The sequence below is a fragment of the Cydia amplana genome, chromosome 24, assembly GCF_948474715.1.
Source record: "Cydia amplana chromosome 24, ilCydAmpl1.1, whole genome shotgun sequence".
NCBI classification, from domain to species: domain Eukaryota; kingdom Metazoa; phylum Arthropoda; class Insecta; order Lepidoptera; family Tortricidae; genus Cydia; species Cydia amplana.
This window is the reverse complement of record NC_086092.1, coordinates 3,012,814-3,028,443: the sequence shown is the minus strand read 5'-3', so window position 1 is coordinate 3,028,443 and position 15,630 is coordinate 3,012,814. Positions and strand designations below refer to the sequence as shown.

Sequence of the window (15,630 nt, the reverse complement as noted above, 5' to 3'; positions counted from 1 at the left end):
GCAGACTCCGCCATCGACACCACGGCCGCCGACGAGACCATGGACGAGGTAACATCTGCTTTACACTGCCCAGTGGATCACTTCACGCCGTCGGCAGACCAGCGCCGGCTGACGACTCCATGAACGAGACCGCCAACGACACCGCAGACTCCGCCATCGACACCACGGCCGCCGACGAGACCATGGACGAGGTAACATCTGCTTTACACTGCCCAGTGGATTACTGTTCACGCCGTCAGCAGACCAGCGCCGGTAGCATGGTCGCGTTTTAATCACCTGTCGTGTCATGCGTCACTTTCACACTAACATACTTGTTAGAACGTGGCATGAACACAGGCGATAGAAACGCGACCATACTACCGCCACAGCGCCGCCATTGACATCCGACGAGACCGTCGACAAGGTTAGATTTACTTTGCCCCATAGAGTTATTAATATATTCTGACTAACTCATTTTGTTATAGTCTGTCAAACAGGAAAAAGCTTGACGGACTATACCAGTAAAATAAAATATCTATAGTTTGTCAAAGAACTGTCTCATTTGAAATATAGACAGAGAGAACCATACTATCTTTGTCTTACACTAGTACTAGCACCCAAAAGAAAAGGATCAGTATAGTTTTTCTGGTACTGACTGCCAAATTGGTTTGACCAACTATAAAAAGATTTTTGTTTTTTCTCTATGCTCCAGATAGAATTTTTTTCGCAACTACCCGCAGAAAAACAGGGTCCAGGTTATTCAATTCAAAATAGGATTACACGATAAATCACATTTTTAAGACGAATATGTGATGCGCTGAAATCCTTAGATTAATTCAGATCATAGCCAAAGTCAGCGCCGTAGAGACGGACGCTGACTTGTCGAGAGTTCTTACAAATCGCCGCTATACTTACTCAACCTCGTATCTGCAACACTCATTTGATGACAAAAACACCCGTATTCCGAATGAAAGAAAAGCGACATTTCCATCAAATGATTGTTGCAGATATGAGGTTGAGTAAGTATAGCGACGAAATGTTTAAATTATTATTACAAACAATGCATGTAGCATGATTATGTTTAGTGTTGATGTTATTTAAATTCGTATGTACCTATGTCAAAATGTTACTATTTTGACCCGCAAAATGTTATAATAATATAAAGTTTTCTTTAAAAAAATGCATGAAAACCATGTTTCAGAGTGGATTAATGTGTGTATTTTTTATTTGTAAGTAAAGATTTTTTAGTTCTGTTTTTTTTGTTTACCGTTACTGCTACTTTCCCGAACTAGTGCGGGAAATCTGGGGGCACGGTAGTGCCTCCGCCAAGTCGAGCATAGCACTCCGTGCGTATGTCGAAAGTTTAAAGTGCCACTCGTGTCGCCACGCTAATTTATCGCCACTCGTTTCAAACTTCCTCTTTTCCGCACTTGTATCGTAAATAACTATCAGGTTACTTTGCCGTTATTTATTATTTTTACAGTTATACGAATGTCTGTTGTGTCACAGAATAAGTAATAGTATTATCATACAGAACGGACACGCACCGCCCCGCCCCGACTCGGATTACCTCGCCCGCGACAGGCCGCGACATGAATGTGTGCGTAAGTCGCTCTACTGAGATTCCGTCAGGATTCCGTCAGAAACCCAATGACGCGTGTACAGACGTGCCGCGCACACATATAAACGCAAATCATTTTTGATGTAGGGCGTGTCCGCCCTGTGGTTGTGTTGTTAGTTTTGCTTGTTTTAGTAAGTAGTTGTTTTGTTTTGTAGAGTGCGATCGACGGCCCCGTAGAGGACTCGGACGATGCGGGGGCTTTGGTCATTGACGAGGGAAAGGTGACGCTTCTTTTTATTATTTTGCTCTTTGCATGTTTTGCTTTAACCCTTTGACCGCCGTTGGCATGTATACAAGACAACGATAGAACGATACACTGGCGCCGCTGTCTTGTATACAAGACAAAAATTCAACCGCTCGGTAAATGTGGAAAAAATATCAATTATAATTTTTTTTACACTCATGTTAATGTTTTAGGTCCTTGTTTTAAAAAAAATTGCATTTATTGAAGCTATAGAAATCCATTCTTTTATAATAAGGCTCTCAAAAAAATTGCTCCAGATTTCAACGTTTTTCTTGTTCCTCGTCGCCGTTGTCTTGTATACAAGACAGCTAGGGATGGGAATGTTAACTCGATATGAGAATATTCAAAATAAATATCAAATCGCAAATCTGGTTTTATTTAAGCATTTGAACACTTGTTAAATGCCAATTGATGGTAACAAGTAACTAGAATACGTAAAACGAGACGAGAGAGACAGGCATTAACTATATAGTTCAGGGAGCTTCTTCAGCTGTTGATAGTAGAGTCAGACAAGTAAATCTGTCCTTGTGGTTTATTTGCAGAACAAAAGATTCATTTTAAGATGATAGTGTAGTGGGGAGTGATACCCTGCAGTGACCGCTTCGCACAAGAATGGTACAAGCGGACGCTAGGACTATATAGTCAGTGTCGCCTAACTATGAGAATGTTATATATTTGAAATTGACGAAAAATTGTCATGGTAGGGAGGATGTAAATACAGGACCTGAGAAGCTCATCTAAGGAACATGTCGAATGTGAAACATGCATTCCCGAACATTTCCGATCCCCACCCTTTTCCAATATTATTGTTTTTCACTCATTGACAATTCAATTAACCCACGTGCAATTTTCCCCAATGCAGTTCCGGTACTTACATTTATATTTATATTATCGACACACGATGCGCGGCTCTAACGTTACGCTTATAAAGTTTACGTACCGACAAGCGCTTACGCCGTTGACCTAGAGACTATTATTACTTAATCCGCGCGGAAACAGTCCTTGTCGGTCTGCACTGCGGACAGTCCATGCGCGCCGTTGTCTTGTATAAACGACTTCTTGTACAGCCTAGTGCGGTGATATTACGTCATGAATCGATATTGTTTAGTGGTTGTTTTTAATGATAAAGACCTTTATTTTTAACATTGTCGTGTGTAAAAATATGTTAATTTTTGGCATTTTCGAAATAAATTAAAGTTGGATAAGAACAAAGCCAAGTTAAGAAGATTTTTACCATAAATTGTATATATCGATATCACTATTTGCAATCCCTAAACTTTTTATTAGTTGTTTACTTAAAATTTGCTCTGGCGTGTGAGTGAGCGTCTTTGCGGACTAGGTCCGGCGGCCAAAAGGTTAAAGTCTAAACACTAAACTACTTAACTAGGTAGAGAGAAAGAACTCTTTCTCTTGTGGGAAAACCAAAGTATTTAATAGTATGTTTTTGTGATACTATGTTATTAGGTGGATCAACTATTTCTTGTTGTTATTCTGTCCGGTCAGCCAAGAGACAATAGTAGCATAGTTTGTTAGAAGACATTGTACACCACCTTCTTCTGACACGCTTGGTAGACGACCCTCTATGGAAAGGGTTTATAGTTTAGTAGTTTAACAAAAAAACGTGTTTGGAGAATTTAAATGCCAAAAAATCAAGTTTTAAACAGTGACCCAGGGGAACGTAACCATGGCAACGAGTGACAAAAAAAAGTTGATTCACCCTATTATACTTTGCAACAAAAGACGTTAATGACACGGTGAACCGCTGCTGGGGCTTCCATAGACATCGATTCCCACCTTGCCAATAATCAATTTCAAAATATGCCTCGAACTAATTAATTGCACAAGGCATGGCTTGTGGGCTAAAATAAACAATTGGGTCCCACAACAAACCCGGGGTCGCGGCACACCTCGATGGCGTTGGCGAGATGACCTCAAAGCCTTTGACAAGAACTGGTGGGAGATGGGTTAAGGCCGGGATACGTCAAAACGGAGGAGAGGCCTTTGCCCAGCAGTGGGACACTCTAGGCTCATATAAATAAATAAGGGTTAATCAACTTTTTCTTGTCACACGTTGCTATGGTTACGGTCTCCTGAGTTACTCTTAAAATTCCAGGCTTTTTCGTATTTAAATGAACCAAACTTGCATTTTATGGTAGTTATAAGACCTTTCCATGATGGGACATCTACTGAGCATGTTAGTAGAACATGGTGCAGCAGTTCTTCTAACAATCTATGCTACTATTGTCTCCTCGCTGCCGGGACAGAATAGCAACAAGAAATAGTTGATTGACCCATAAGCAAGGCAAAACCGAACGCGCACTGCAATGAACACCTGCCATTTTTACGAAAACACGCACATATAAACCTAACAATTACATCATATAAACTAAAGTATCTATTTTTGTAGCAGAAAGGCCGAAAGTCCTCCGTGAAGCCAGCGGCGACCCCCAAAGCTAAAGAACCCAAGACCCCGCGCGGCCGCGCCAAGAAAGACGACAAGGAGGATGAGGAGGAAAAGAAAGACGAGGAGATTGTCAGTAGGAGCGGCAGAAAGATCAAACCGGGGAAGAGGTTAGTAGTTACACTCAATAGTTTATAAAAAAAAAAAAAAAAAAATCATTTATTTACCAATAAACTATGGTTTACATATTTACCAGGGGCCCCCGCACTAGGTGAGACCTGTATCGCGGGGAACCAGTTAGATTTGTACAGTATCTGGATTTAGTTACTTAATAGGTAGATATACTTAGCATGCAAGTTATAAAATTACTAAAAATTACACTTAAGTTTTTGCGTACATTATTATAAAATATTACTTAGTATAGCTTCTGTCTCCAAGTAGTTTAGTGATTGAAGAAGAGTGTAGGTAAGCTTTTTGGCCTCAATAACTGATTTGCCTTTGAGATGACAATGCTTTAGCATGGCATTGTAGGTTGAAGCCTTAAGGTGGTCCCCAAATCGTTTACCGAAGGCGGAGAAGACTTCGGAACAGGTAGGTTAAAGATTCGCTTTTTGAGAAGTGAGACGTAACAAGTCATGAGTGTAGACGATTTGTGCGTAAGCAAAAGGATTCTGTGCAAAAATATAGCAGGCATGTTGCGGATGTAGATTTTTTGACATCCGCGGATGCGGATGCGGATATTTAAAGGCTCACATCCGCGGATGCGGATGCGGATGTCAAGATTAGGTACTTAGAAAACGTCAAATATTAAATTTTTAGTATTATTTTATTTAAAAAAAAAACGAAACGTTTAGTATTTGAGCAAGAATATAGGTGCGTTATATTTAATAAACAGTAACTTGGCCGACTTTTCTGGATCTAGACGATTTCGTTATAGGTAATGACGAAATTACCCAGCACTTACGCCGCCACTAAGACGTTCCTGTACCAACTTGTTCGACATCCGCATCCGCATAAGCTCCGCATCGATTTTATGCGGATGCGGATGCAGATGCGGATGTCGAAAATAATGCGGAAGTTCCGCGGTTGCGGATGCGGATGCGGATGTTCGCAACATCCCTGGTTTATAGCGGAGAGGCCGAAAGTCCACCGCGGAGCCGGCGGCGACGCCCAAAGCCAAGGAGTCCAAGCCGAGTCCAGGAGTCCAAATTTGACAGGAACTGTCATGTAAGATATATTTATGTTTGGTTACGTTGCTAAAAAAATATTACATATACAAAAAAATACAGCTAGTAGAAGTTTTGTATGTAAAATTGTATGGGGGCGGCGGGTTCGTATAACTCATTCCTATGAATATTTTTGTTAACACTTTGTTTTATTGGGGAATAAAATAGCAGTTTTCTTGGATTAGATACCCATAATTTATTCAAGTTTATAAATAATGGCACTCACGATCCATACATTAGAAACGTCACTTGCCGAAGTGTTGTTTTAGAGATGGAACAATATTTGCGATTGTGATATACATTTTATTCTATAATTTTCCTTTATTTCGTTTTTACCACAGATTAAATAACCTAGTACTATTATAGTACTAGGTACAGAAGATGCACTCTCTCACAAAACGCGTCTATTACAACAGATATGACCGCTAGGTGGCGCAAGCGCGAGCAGGCGTCTGTTCCGTAGCGGTGCGCGTTTGTTGTATGGGAGCCCCACTTAAATATTTATTTTATTTCGTTTTTAGTATTTGCAGGCGTGTCTCACTCCGCGATTTCGTCGCTTTGCTACAGCTAAAAGTACATCCGTTCGGCCCCAATTTTGGGGAAAGCCATAAGCCGCGGGTGGCGCTGTCGCCACCTAGCGGCCATATCTATGCTGATCGTAGCAGACGCGTTTTGTTAGAGAGTGAGTCTTCTGTACTTAGTACTATTATTTATTCTGTGGTATTTGTTGTTATAAAGGCAACAGAAATTATTATTTTATTATTATTGGGGTGGTACTGGGCCTTTGAGTGTCACGTCGACCAGGTATTGATCTATTGTGACGGCCCTTTAGGCTCCGTTAACGATTTTAGAGCCAAAATGTAAAATTGATAGATTTAGTCGTTGAAATTGTACTCCTTTTGTTACTTAATATCTAAATAACAAGTATTGGTTTCTATTGACACGTCTTCTCATCTTGCCTTTTAATAATAAGGTCCCGAGCGTGCGTCACCGGCAATATATGACAAGAAGGGGCAGTTTTTAAAAATTCATCAATAAATTATAGTTATAAATTATAAAAAAATATGTATAAGAACAGTTTCAGGAAATGTTGTAGATTGTTTAAGTATCAAAATTACGTTGAAATTAAGTCGATTTTCACGAAAAATGTTCACTTGTTATGAAGTAATTTCTGGTGAAAATTGATTTCGTCTAACTTTCATTTACTCTTGTTCAATATCATATAACAAAAATGTAGTCTATGCAAGTTGGAGTATAGGATATGTGTAATACATAATTACCATTTTTAGCAGTCCAAACTTTACGGAATTTACAAATAAGATCGACTAAATCAGTGCTTTACGCGCGTTTACCTAAACGTCCATCAGAAAAAAAATCATTACTAATTTAGTGAGTCAGTTTTCAAAAAAATGATCTGTACAAATGCAAGATAAGAAGACGTGCTAATAGATACCAGTACTTGTTATTTCTATTACGTAACAGAAGGTGTACAATTTCATCGACTAAATCTATCAATTTTACATTTTTGCGCCTAAAATCGATACCGGCTTCTTAAAGTTCATTACTAATGCCCGTTGCATCCAGAAAATTACAGATGCTTTGGGCCGTAACGCTCTGTACCTCATAGGGTTGCAATACATGCCGCCCTAAGTAGGTATTTCTTTTTGGCAACAGAAATACATCATCTGTGAAAATTTCAACTGTCTAATCACGGTTCATGAGTTACAGGCTGGGGCCGAATGCATAACAACTTGTAACTAATAATATTACCGGAAGTCTCTTTTCCATTCCTTTGATTAGAAAGAGACTTTCGCTAATATTATTAGTTACAATTTGTTATGCAATCGGCCCCTGGTGACAGACAGACGGACGGGCAGCGGTGTATTAGTAATAGCAGGATATGGTCCCGTTTTTACCCTTTGGGTACGGGACCCGAAAAATGACATTTTATTTTTATTTTAACAAAAGTATTATTACACAGTTACAATGTTATGGTTTGTTGGCGAAATACAGCACTCTTTACTTAAACACTATATCTAATATCTATTACATGGGTTAATCAACTTTTTCTTGTCACACGTTACTATGGTTACGGTCTCCTGAGTCACTCTTAAAATTCCAGGTTTTTCGTATTTAAATGAACCAAACTAGCATTTTATGGTTAGCCGCGCGAGCCAACTCGATGCGCCCGGTATCGATTGCGCGCGGCTGCCGCGCGAGCCAATGTCACAGAATAACTAATAGTACTACCGTACAGAAAATTCACTCCTTCACAAAAGCCAGATTTAGGTATAAAATTACACCTATATCGCCGCCTGCAAGCAAAATTGAAACTTATAACCGCGCACGAACCGTGAATCTCTATTGCGCGCCGCAGTTTTATGACCGAGCTGTAAGTGTCGGCACGGGGTTATCACTTGACAAGTTTTTATACCTATACCCACTGATTTATTATTTCTAAGATAAATATGTAGGAATTACAAACGTTGATTACGTAAACATACATTTTTTATCCGGAGATAGTATGTCTGATTCACACGGAAGTAAGTTTCGAAGCCATTGTGTATTTTCAATTTTGCGCGAGCGCCACGTGACACGACTATCGTGCGCGCCGAGCGGCAGCCCACTGCCATACGCCTGTCCGATGGGCGCGCCGGCCAAATGTACCTAAACTGCGGAGTGACACACCCCTGCCAATGTTCGATGGTTTGCCGCGCGATATGGAGACGGGGCTTTAGTAGAACATGGTACAGCAGTTCTTCTAACAATCTATGCTACTATTGTCTCCCCGCTGATGGGACAAAATAACAACGAGAAATAGTTGATTGACCCACATTATTTCTATTTGCAATTTCATTTTGTTGTAGATACATAGACGAGCAGACAGATGACGCCACTCTGCCGTCGCCGGCGCCCAAGAAGCGCCGCGGGGCGTCGCCTGTCGCTGAAAAAGATAAGGAAGTCAAGGAAAAACCGCAGGACAGGAACATTAAGGCGTACAACACCGTACAACAGGTACAGTACCTAACCTAATCTAACCTATAAATTAAAAAAACAACGGGTTGCACTCCGGGAGTGCCGCCAGAAGTGAAAACTCAATGACTAGTGCAAAATGTCTGCAGCACTATGTATAATTGAGGTTAACGCCATCTAGCGTTATTTTGTCGCATTACTTGAAACCCCTAAGCACATCACTGTTAGTACTCGAGTTATATTAATACCAGTTAGAGGGAAACTCACTAGATGGCATTTAAATCAATAAAAAAACTCATTGTAACAGTTTTTCGGTCCGTCTTACGGTCACGTGACACCTGTTACGAGTTTAACATCTTTCCCCCATCACAAAAAGTGCACAGCGCCGCTAAAGAAGTTTTCACTTCAATAAATATTATGGGACATTTTTACACAAATTGACTAAGCCCCACGGTAAGCTCAAGAAGGCTTGTGTTGTGGGTACTCAGACAAGGATATATAATATACAAATACTTAAATACATAGAAAACAACCATGACTCGTGAACAAATATCTGTGCTCATCACACAAATAAATGCCCGTACTGGGATTCGAACCCAGGACCACGGCTTCACAGGCAGGGTCACTACCCACTAGACCAGACCGGCCGACCGACCTATCTATAGATCCTTTTTTTAGAATTAGAAAAAAGGTAAACAATTTTGAGTATTTTTATTGAAAAATGCTTTTTAAAAATCAGTAACTATTACTTATGAAAGCAAATTATTGTAAATGATCATATATGTATCGTATTTTTCAAAAGTGTTTTTCAATAAAAACACGTCAAGATCGCGTAGTCTTTTTCTAATGCGAAAAAAAAACAACTATAACCTGCAATAATATGTTACTCTTCGAAGACCGCATAAATATGTGACACGCTCTTATGGCTCTACAAATAGGATCGTGTCAGATATTTTTGCGGCCTTAGTTGTGTAACACATTATTGCAGGTGACTGTACAGTAAGTACATTATACATTCACGCTCCGTGATTGTTATGACATGCACCATCCCTCTAACCCGGGGTTAAGCGGTTAAACCGTTAACCTAGTGTCAAATTGTACTGGTAACCATGGTAACTCCAGGCTTAACCAGTTAACCCCGGGCTAGTGGAATGGTGCAAGTGGGCCAGGGTTCTAACTAAATTGGATATTTCATAGCGCATAGTTTTAAACAACCTGTTTCATTACAGTCGGAACTTCGAGAACTGAAGGAACCCTTCAAAAGTGGTGAGTTAGTCATTTAATTTAAATAAGCCTATTTAACCTTTTGGACGCCAATGACCGACATATCCGCACCGTAGGTTCAACGCCAAAGACCCATTAATCGGTCACAGACCACAGAGCAACATAGACCTACGTGCATACGCATAAAGTTCAATTTCAGTTCTGACACTTTGGTGACGTGACGTCAGCGTGACAGCTTTTGTGTTTGACACGGCGTCGAAAAGGCATATTTTCTTTTTTAAGAACCATACTAGGATCAAAATGTATAAAGTATTTTCTAAAGCATATAAAATGCTGCGCCATTTTGAAAAAAAAATACCTAAAACGAATCTACAAAAAAAGTCTATTTAATCATCGAACCTGCTCACAAACTTTCACGAGAATCGGTTGAGAATTGCGACCTGTAATGAACAAAGCATTTTTGCCTAAGCTGAAACGGAGACCTTCGCCAACGCTCGGTCAACAATCAGTCTCAAAAGCGTATGAAGCAATTAAAAAATATCGAATCTTTAAGCCATATACGTTTTGTTCATATTGTCCCTAAACAAACGGTATCATCTTTTTTGAATGTCGGTTAAAAATAAGCGAAGGCCTCAAAGGTCACCGATAATCACATCTGATTCACAATACATTGCGGTGTTTGGTCCAACGATTTAATTCGTTGCTCCTACTTAACCAGCAGTTACATACCTAAAATCGCATGACATTAGTTGCAACGTCTGTAGAAGCCTTTTCTCTACAACCTACAACGTGATTTAAAAAAAAACTTTAAAAAATGTAAAACAAAATAAAACTCGTTCGAAATTTGAATTGAACATGTTTATGCTTTGATTTTCGAGCTTTTCGGCGCAATGTGAATGTTGCTCTAAAGTTAATTATTAACGAAAATGGACGAATTTATGCAAAATTCAAGTTTATTTGAAGATATTTACAGTCAATATGATGAGAAGAATGACTTTGACAAGTGTGTCGAGAAATATCAAAATGATTTGTCATCAAATACGAATAAAACAAAAGTAACTTTGGCGCAAGGTAAACTTTTTCGATTCAAGTAGATCTGGTTATTAATGTTTTTAAAATGGCTGTTTACTCTTTATTTACTTACGATTTGTTTCTTAAACCTTTATTAATATAATATTTGAAATAAAATTGCATTTATTATTAAATCTTTTTGTTTTGTGTTAGGGTAAATATAATAAAACTTGACAAACTTGTCCCAAATTGTTTTTTTGCATTATCGCGTATTATTTTCAGATAATCTAAAACAAAGCAATTGTGAAACAAACGTTGCACCTCCGGCTAAAATAATACCGGTTTTCGGTAAAAAGCGAAATAAACCCAATGATGAAAAGAAGACAAAAAAGTTTATCGTACCGACGAAAATTAACGTCGATACGCAAAAGGAAAATGGTTCTGACAAAACCGAAAATGAAGATTTAAAACAGGACGCCCAAAATATTATTGAAACTACTGAAATATTCACAAATTCTCAAAAATCTTTAAAGGATATTAATTTTGATGCCACTCCTATACCATCATTCGATCAAACAGATACAAATAATGATGTTTCTTTTAACGATTATAATGTTATTCAACCTCATTGTTCAACCAATATTTTAAATTCCCAATCTTCGGTAGATTCAGTCTTTAAAAAAACCAAGCCCGTTCAAAAAGCGTCAAATTTAGGGGGGTTTATTTTAAATTCAATAAATCTGCTCAACGACGGAGAGGTACTCTCTCAAAATTCAACTCAAGAGAGCTTTCATTCCGCGCAATCCTTGACTTTCCTATCGCGGAACAACTCCATATGCTCCATATTGTCTTTAGGCAAAACCTACAAAGATATGGATGTGAAAAGTTTCACAGAAAATCCTCAAAAAATTGTCAGTACAGAACATAAAATACCTGATCAAGACGAATTTCTGAAACTTTTTGTGACACCAAATACTCAAAGTCAAAAAAATAATCCTGTTATGAGCACTGAGTTCGGTGATGTGGGTTTCAATGTATTCTTTGCTAACTATGTTAAAGAATATGGAAATGACATGTTTATTTGTGAGCAACTAAAAGATTCTAATATACAAAATGATAGTGCAGTAACTCGTGATATGATTTTGAAAATGTATGAAAAAGAAAATTCGCTGTATAAGATGAAAAAGTGAAACTAGTTAGTTATGTATTAATTATTATATTACCCTAATGAAAGATTGTAAGAAGATAATAAATTGTAGCTTTATTCATGTTGTTTTTCTAATTTTATTCCAAGAATTAATTGAACTATCAAATTCATAAATGTAAGTATAGTGTGTCAAAGGTCTGTTTGATTTCAAACATAGACAGAGAGAATCATACTATCTTTGTATAATACTAGTACTAGCACCCAAAAGAAAATTATGAGTATAGTTTTTTTTTGTTCCTATTTACTGACAAGATTTGGTTGACCCAGTATAACGCCAATATCTTTAGGCGGTTTTTTTATGTTATTAGTTTATTTATATTTGGTCACCTATATTTGTAGCAGAGCAGGTACTTAAAAACATAGAAATTTATAAATACTGTACAATTTTCTCAAACAGTTTTTGCTTAATAAGTCTCCAGTAAACTAAAAAAAAAACAACTACTTGTTGATGGTCAATGAGGTGTCACTGCTACTGCTTTAAAATTTAAAATCAGAAAACGTGGTACCTTTTGCTATTACTAATCTTTAATTCTTAATTTAACAGCGGACCCCGAGAAGGAAAATATCTTGATCGCATACCTACCCTCCGGGCAGTACTGTGGAGTGAAACTGTTCCAGTCCCGGCCGGCTAGTTTCAAGAGCGAAGCCTCCAGACTACAGTGGGACAAGCAAGCCGCTTCCAACGCCATCACACTCAAGAAACAGCTGGGTAAGACAGAAATATTGTAATTAAACATCCTGATAGCCTACCTACCCTCCGAGCAGTACTGCGGAGTGAAACTGTTCCAGTCCCCGCCTGCTAGTTTCAAGAGCGAAGCCTCCAGGCTACAGTGGGACAAGCAAACCGCTTCCAACGCCATCACACTCAAGAAACAGCTGGGTAAGACAGAAATATTGTAGTTAACATCCTGATAGCCTACCTACCCTCCGGGCAGTACTGCGGAGTGAAACTGTTCCAGTCCCGGCCGGCTAGTTTCAAGAGCGAAGCCTCCAGACTACAGTGGGACAAGCAAGCCGCTTCCAACGCCATCACGCTTAAAAAACAGTTGGGTAAGATGGAAATATTGTAGTTAAACATCCTGATCCCATACCTACCCTCCGGGCAGTACTGCGGAGTGAAACTGTTCCAGTCCCGGCCGGCTAGTTTCAAGAGCGAAGCCTCCAGACTACAGTGGGACAAGCAAGCCGCTTCCAACGCCATCACACTCAAGAAACAGCTGGGTAAGACAGAAATATTGTAATTAAACATCCTGATAGCCTACCTACCCTCCGAGCAGTACTGCGGAGTGAAACTGTTCCAGCCCCAGCCGGCTAGTTTCAAGAGCGAAGCCTCCAGACTACAGTGGGACAAGCAAGCCGCTTCCAACGCTATCACGCTTAAAAAGCAGCTGGGTAAGGCAGATTTTTTTAGAATCATCAATCATGTCATCTATTAGGTCTCTTAATTTAAATACATCGGTTTAAAGATTCTTTATTCTCATAAGAATTTGTACAATTCACTTAAAATGAGAACTTAAATATATACATTTTATTTACATATTTTGTCACAAAAGGAGTGACAGACATTGATTAAAATTAGGTACATTTTACATTTAAAATTACACAAGCATTTTATTATATTGCCGGTAAGTATGATTACGTATTTGTATTAGGGGGTAGGCTGGTGGACAACAGTGCGCGCAATACACGTACGTAGATCGCTGTTGAGAAACATAGAATGGTACATGGGTACAATATTTAACAAATTGGTGGAAAAGTGATCCTTTTCTTAGCTGGCTGGTTCGCCAATGATGCCGTGAAGTAATATGTTGATTTTTAGCACTAGGTAACTGTGTAATACTGTGTAATCTTAAATACACATTAAAAAATTCACAAATCTTGCTTACAACTAATTACATATATTCTTCTGCCAAACCAGAGTGGTTTGTTGGCAGACGAGGCTCCTTTGTTTTTGCATATTCTATAGTCTTAGAAACAGTTACCACCTAAACATTTACAGACATAATTGTGTAAATTACTATAATATATATGTAGTCTGTTAAAATAATATTAACTATTGACACGGCACAGATTCAAATCCATCCAACATTTCTTCGGTCTCATGACGGTGCAGCCATACTTAACCCGTCTACCTCCACCCTGCACTAGCGCCATGTTCTTGTTGTCGCTCATTTCTGTTTTTTTTATAATTTTACATTTTTGATAATTAAAAGTTATGTAAGTTACTGTAATATAAAAGTGCAAATATATTAAGTAAAAGCGCTGTTTGCTTATCTCCAGAGAAGGGTCAAATCACACCACAGTCGATATCTGCGCAACTGGTCATGGACCTGAACCTGACCGACGACGAGCGGCAAGCTCTCGACAGGGACAGAGATCTGGGTATGTTTATTTATAATACTAGCCTTCGCTATTAGTCACTTCGTGTCGAAAGTCGTTAAAAACTTAGTCCCATTTAACCACTTTGGAGAAACCCGGTTATACTCAATTAATAAAACTAACCTTATTAATTAATAGCAATTTGACGTTCCAGTTTATACCTAAGAGGGAGGGTCGCATGGTAAAATTCTAGGCCACCTATGTAAGGTAAACGTACTAGTGACGTGCTAATGCCCAATAGATGGCACCCTGCTGTCGCCTCTATTGACAATGACTTAAGTTTCAAGATGACATGTACTGGGACCACGTCGAGCACCAGTACGTTTACCTTGTGTGGAGCCGTATAAAGCCATCTATTTGCATTCGCATGTTAAGACGAAACAGGAGCTGAGATTTCAATATTTTAGGTAAATATACCCGTCTCGCTAACGGAAGCGGCTCCTAAAACTAGTGCGATAAGGAAAAGGCGAAAAATCCTGCGTAAAATCTCAAAAATCGAGGTTTCGTACTCGACTGTTTCCTCCTCCAAAACTTAACCAATCGTAACCAAATTTGGAAATCTAAATGATTATGAAATTATCTGTGTCGGACCGTTTTGTTTTTTTGGCTAATATCAGTTTTGAATACCACGCCTCTCATTGCGGCATAGTCAATTAGGCCATTTTGGCCATTTTTGAAGGGCTCTAGCGCCTTAAAAAACAAAAATATTAAAAAAAGCTAAACGGTCCGACACGGATATTGACAATATTAATGTGTGTTGAAAAAAATCATTGCTCTAGCTTCTAAACCCACGGAGGAAACAGTCGAGTACGTTTGTATGGAGAAATGACCACTCCTGTTGGCTCTTAAATTGTCTTGTGCATTTTTTGCTCTGGGAAAGCATCATTTTGGTGAAATGGAATTCGTGAGAATTGTGAGACTATAAAATTATGGAAACTAATTGATGGATTAGTTAATATGAATGATGTTTGCAGAGGTGAAGAAGTCCCGGCTGCACTTCCTGAAGACCGAGATGAAACTGATCGAGCTAGACGCCAAGATCAAGACCTGCCTCAGCCTGGAGAAGGCCGACACCGAACTCTGTCTCAAGCTCATTGATGAAATCCTTGGTCAGTTGGTGTTCATTATTGACGACCGGTCTGGCCTAGTGGGTAGTGACCCTGCCTGTTAAGCCGCGGTCCTGGGTTCGAATCCTGGTATAGTATGAATTAACTCAGATGAATTTTTCGGGCTCGGGCCCTAGTCTATTAGAATAAGAATAAGAAACCATTTATTGCAACACAAAAAGCATACAGGTTACAAAACATAAGGATTGAAAAAATAAGAATAATTGTGCGGCAAAAGGAACGGGCTCAGCATACGCTG

The 15,630-nt window shown here is 39.0% G+C and overlaps 2 protein-coding genes across 2 annotated transcripts in view; both read left to right on the top strand.

The window, feature by feature from the left end:
* LOC134659000 (hepatoma-derived growth factor-related protein 2) overlaps positions 1–15,630 on the top strand; it is a 30,837-nt gene that overhangs the window by 3,252 nt on the left and 11,955 nt on the right. The window contains exons 7-14 of the mRNA XM_063514607.1: positions 74–191; positions 1,756–1,821; positions 4,252–4,415; positions 8,339–8,486; positions 9,674–9,710; positions 12,431–12,595; positions 14,167–14,268; positions 15,240–15,374. Coding sequence (XP_063370677.1) covers positions 74–191; positions 1,756–1,821; positions 4,252–4,415; positions 8,339–8,486; positions 9,674–9,710; positions 12,431–12,595; positions 14,167–14,268; positions 15,240–15,374 — 935 coding nt within the window. The remainder of the gene's footprint in view (positions 1–73; positions 192–1,755; positions 1,822–4,251; positions 4,416–8,338; positions 8,487–9,673; positions 9,711–12,430; positions 12,596–14,166; positions 14,269–15,239; positions 15,375–15,630) is intronic.
* Positions 10,509–11,561, top strand: LOC134658957 (uncharacterized). Its single transcript, XM_063514564.1, has 3 exons — positions 10,509–10,739; positions 10,962–11,272; positions 11,535–11,561. Exons 1-3 carry the CDS (start codon positions 10,595–10,597, stop codon positions 11,559–11,561), a joined length of 483 nt encoding a protein of 160 aa, XP_063370634.1. The 5' UTR covers positions 10,509–10,594.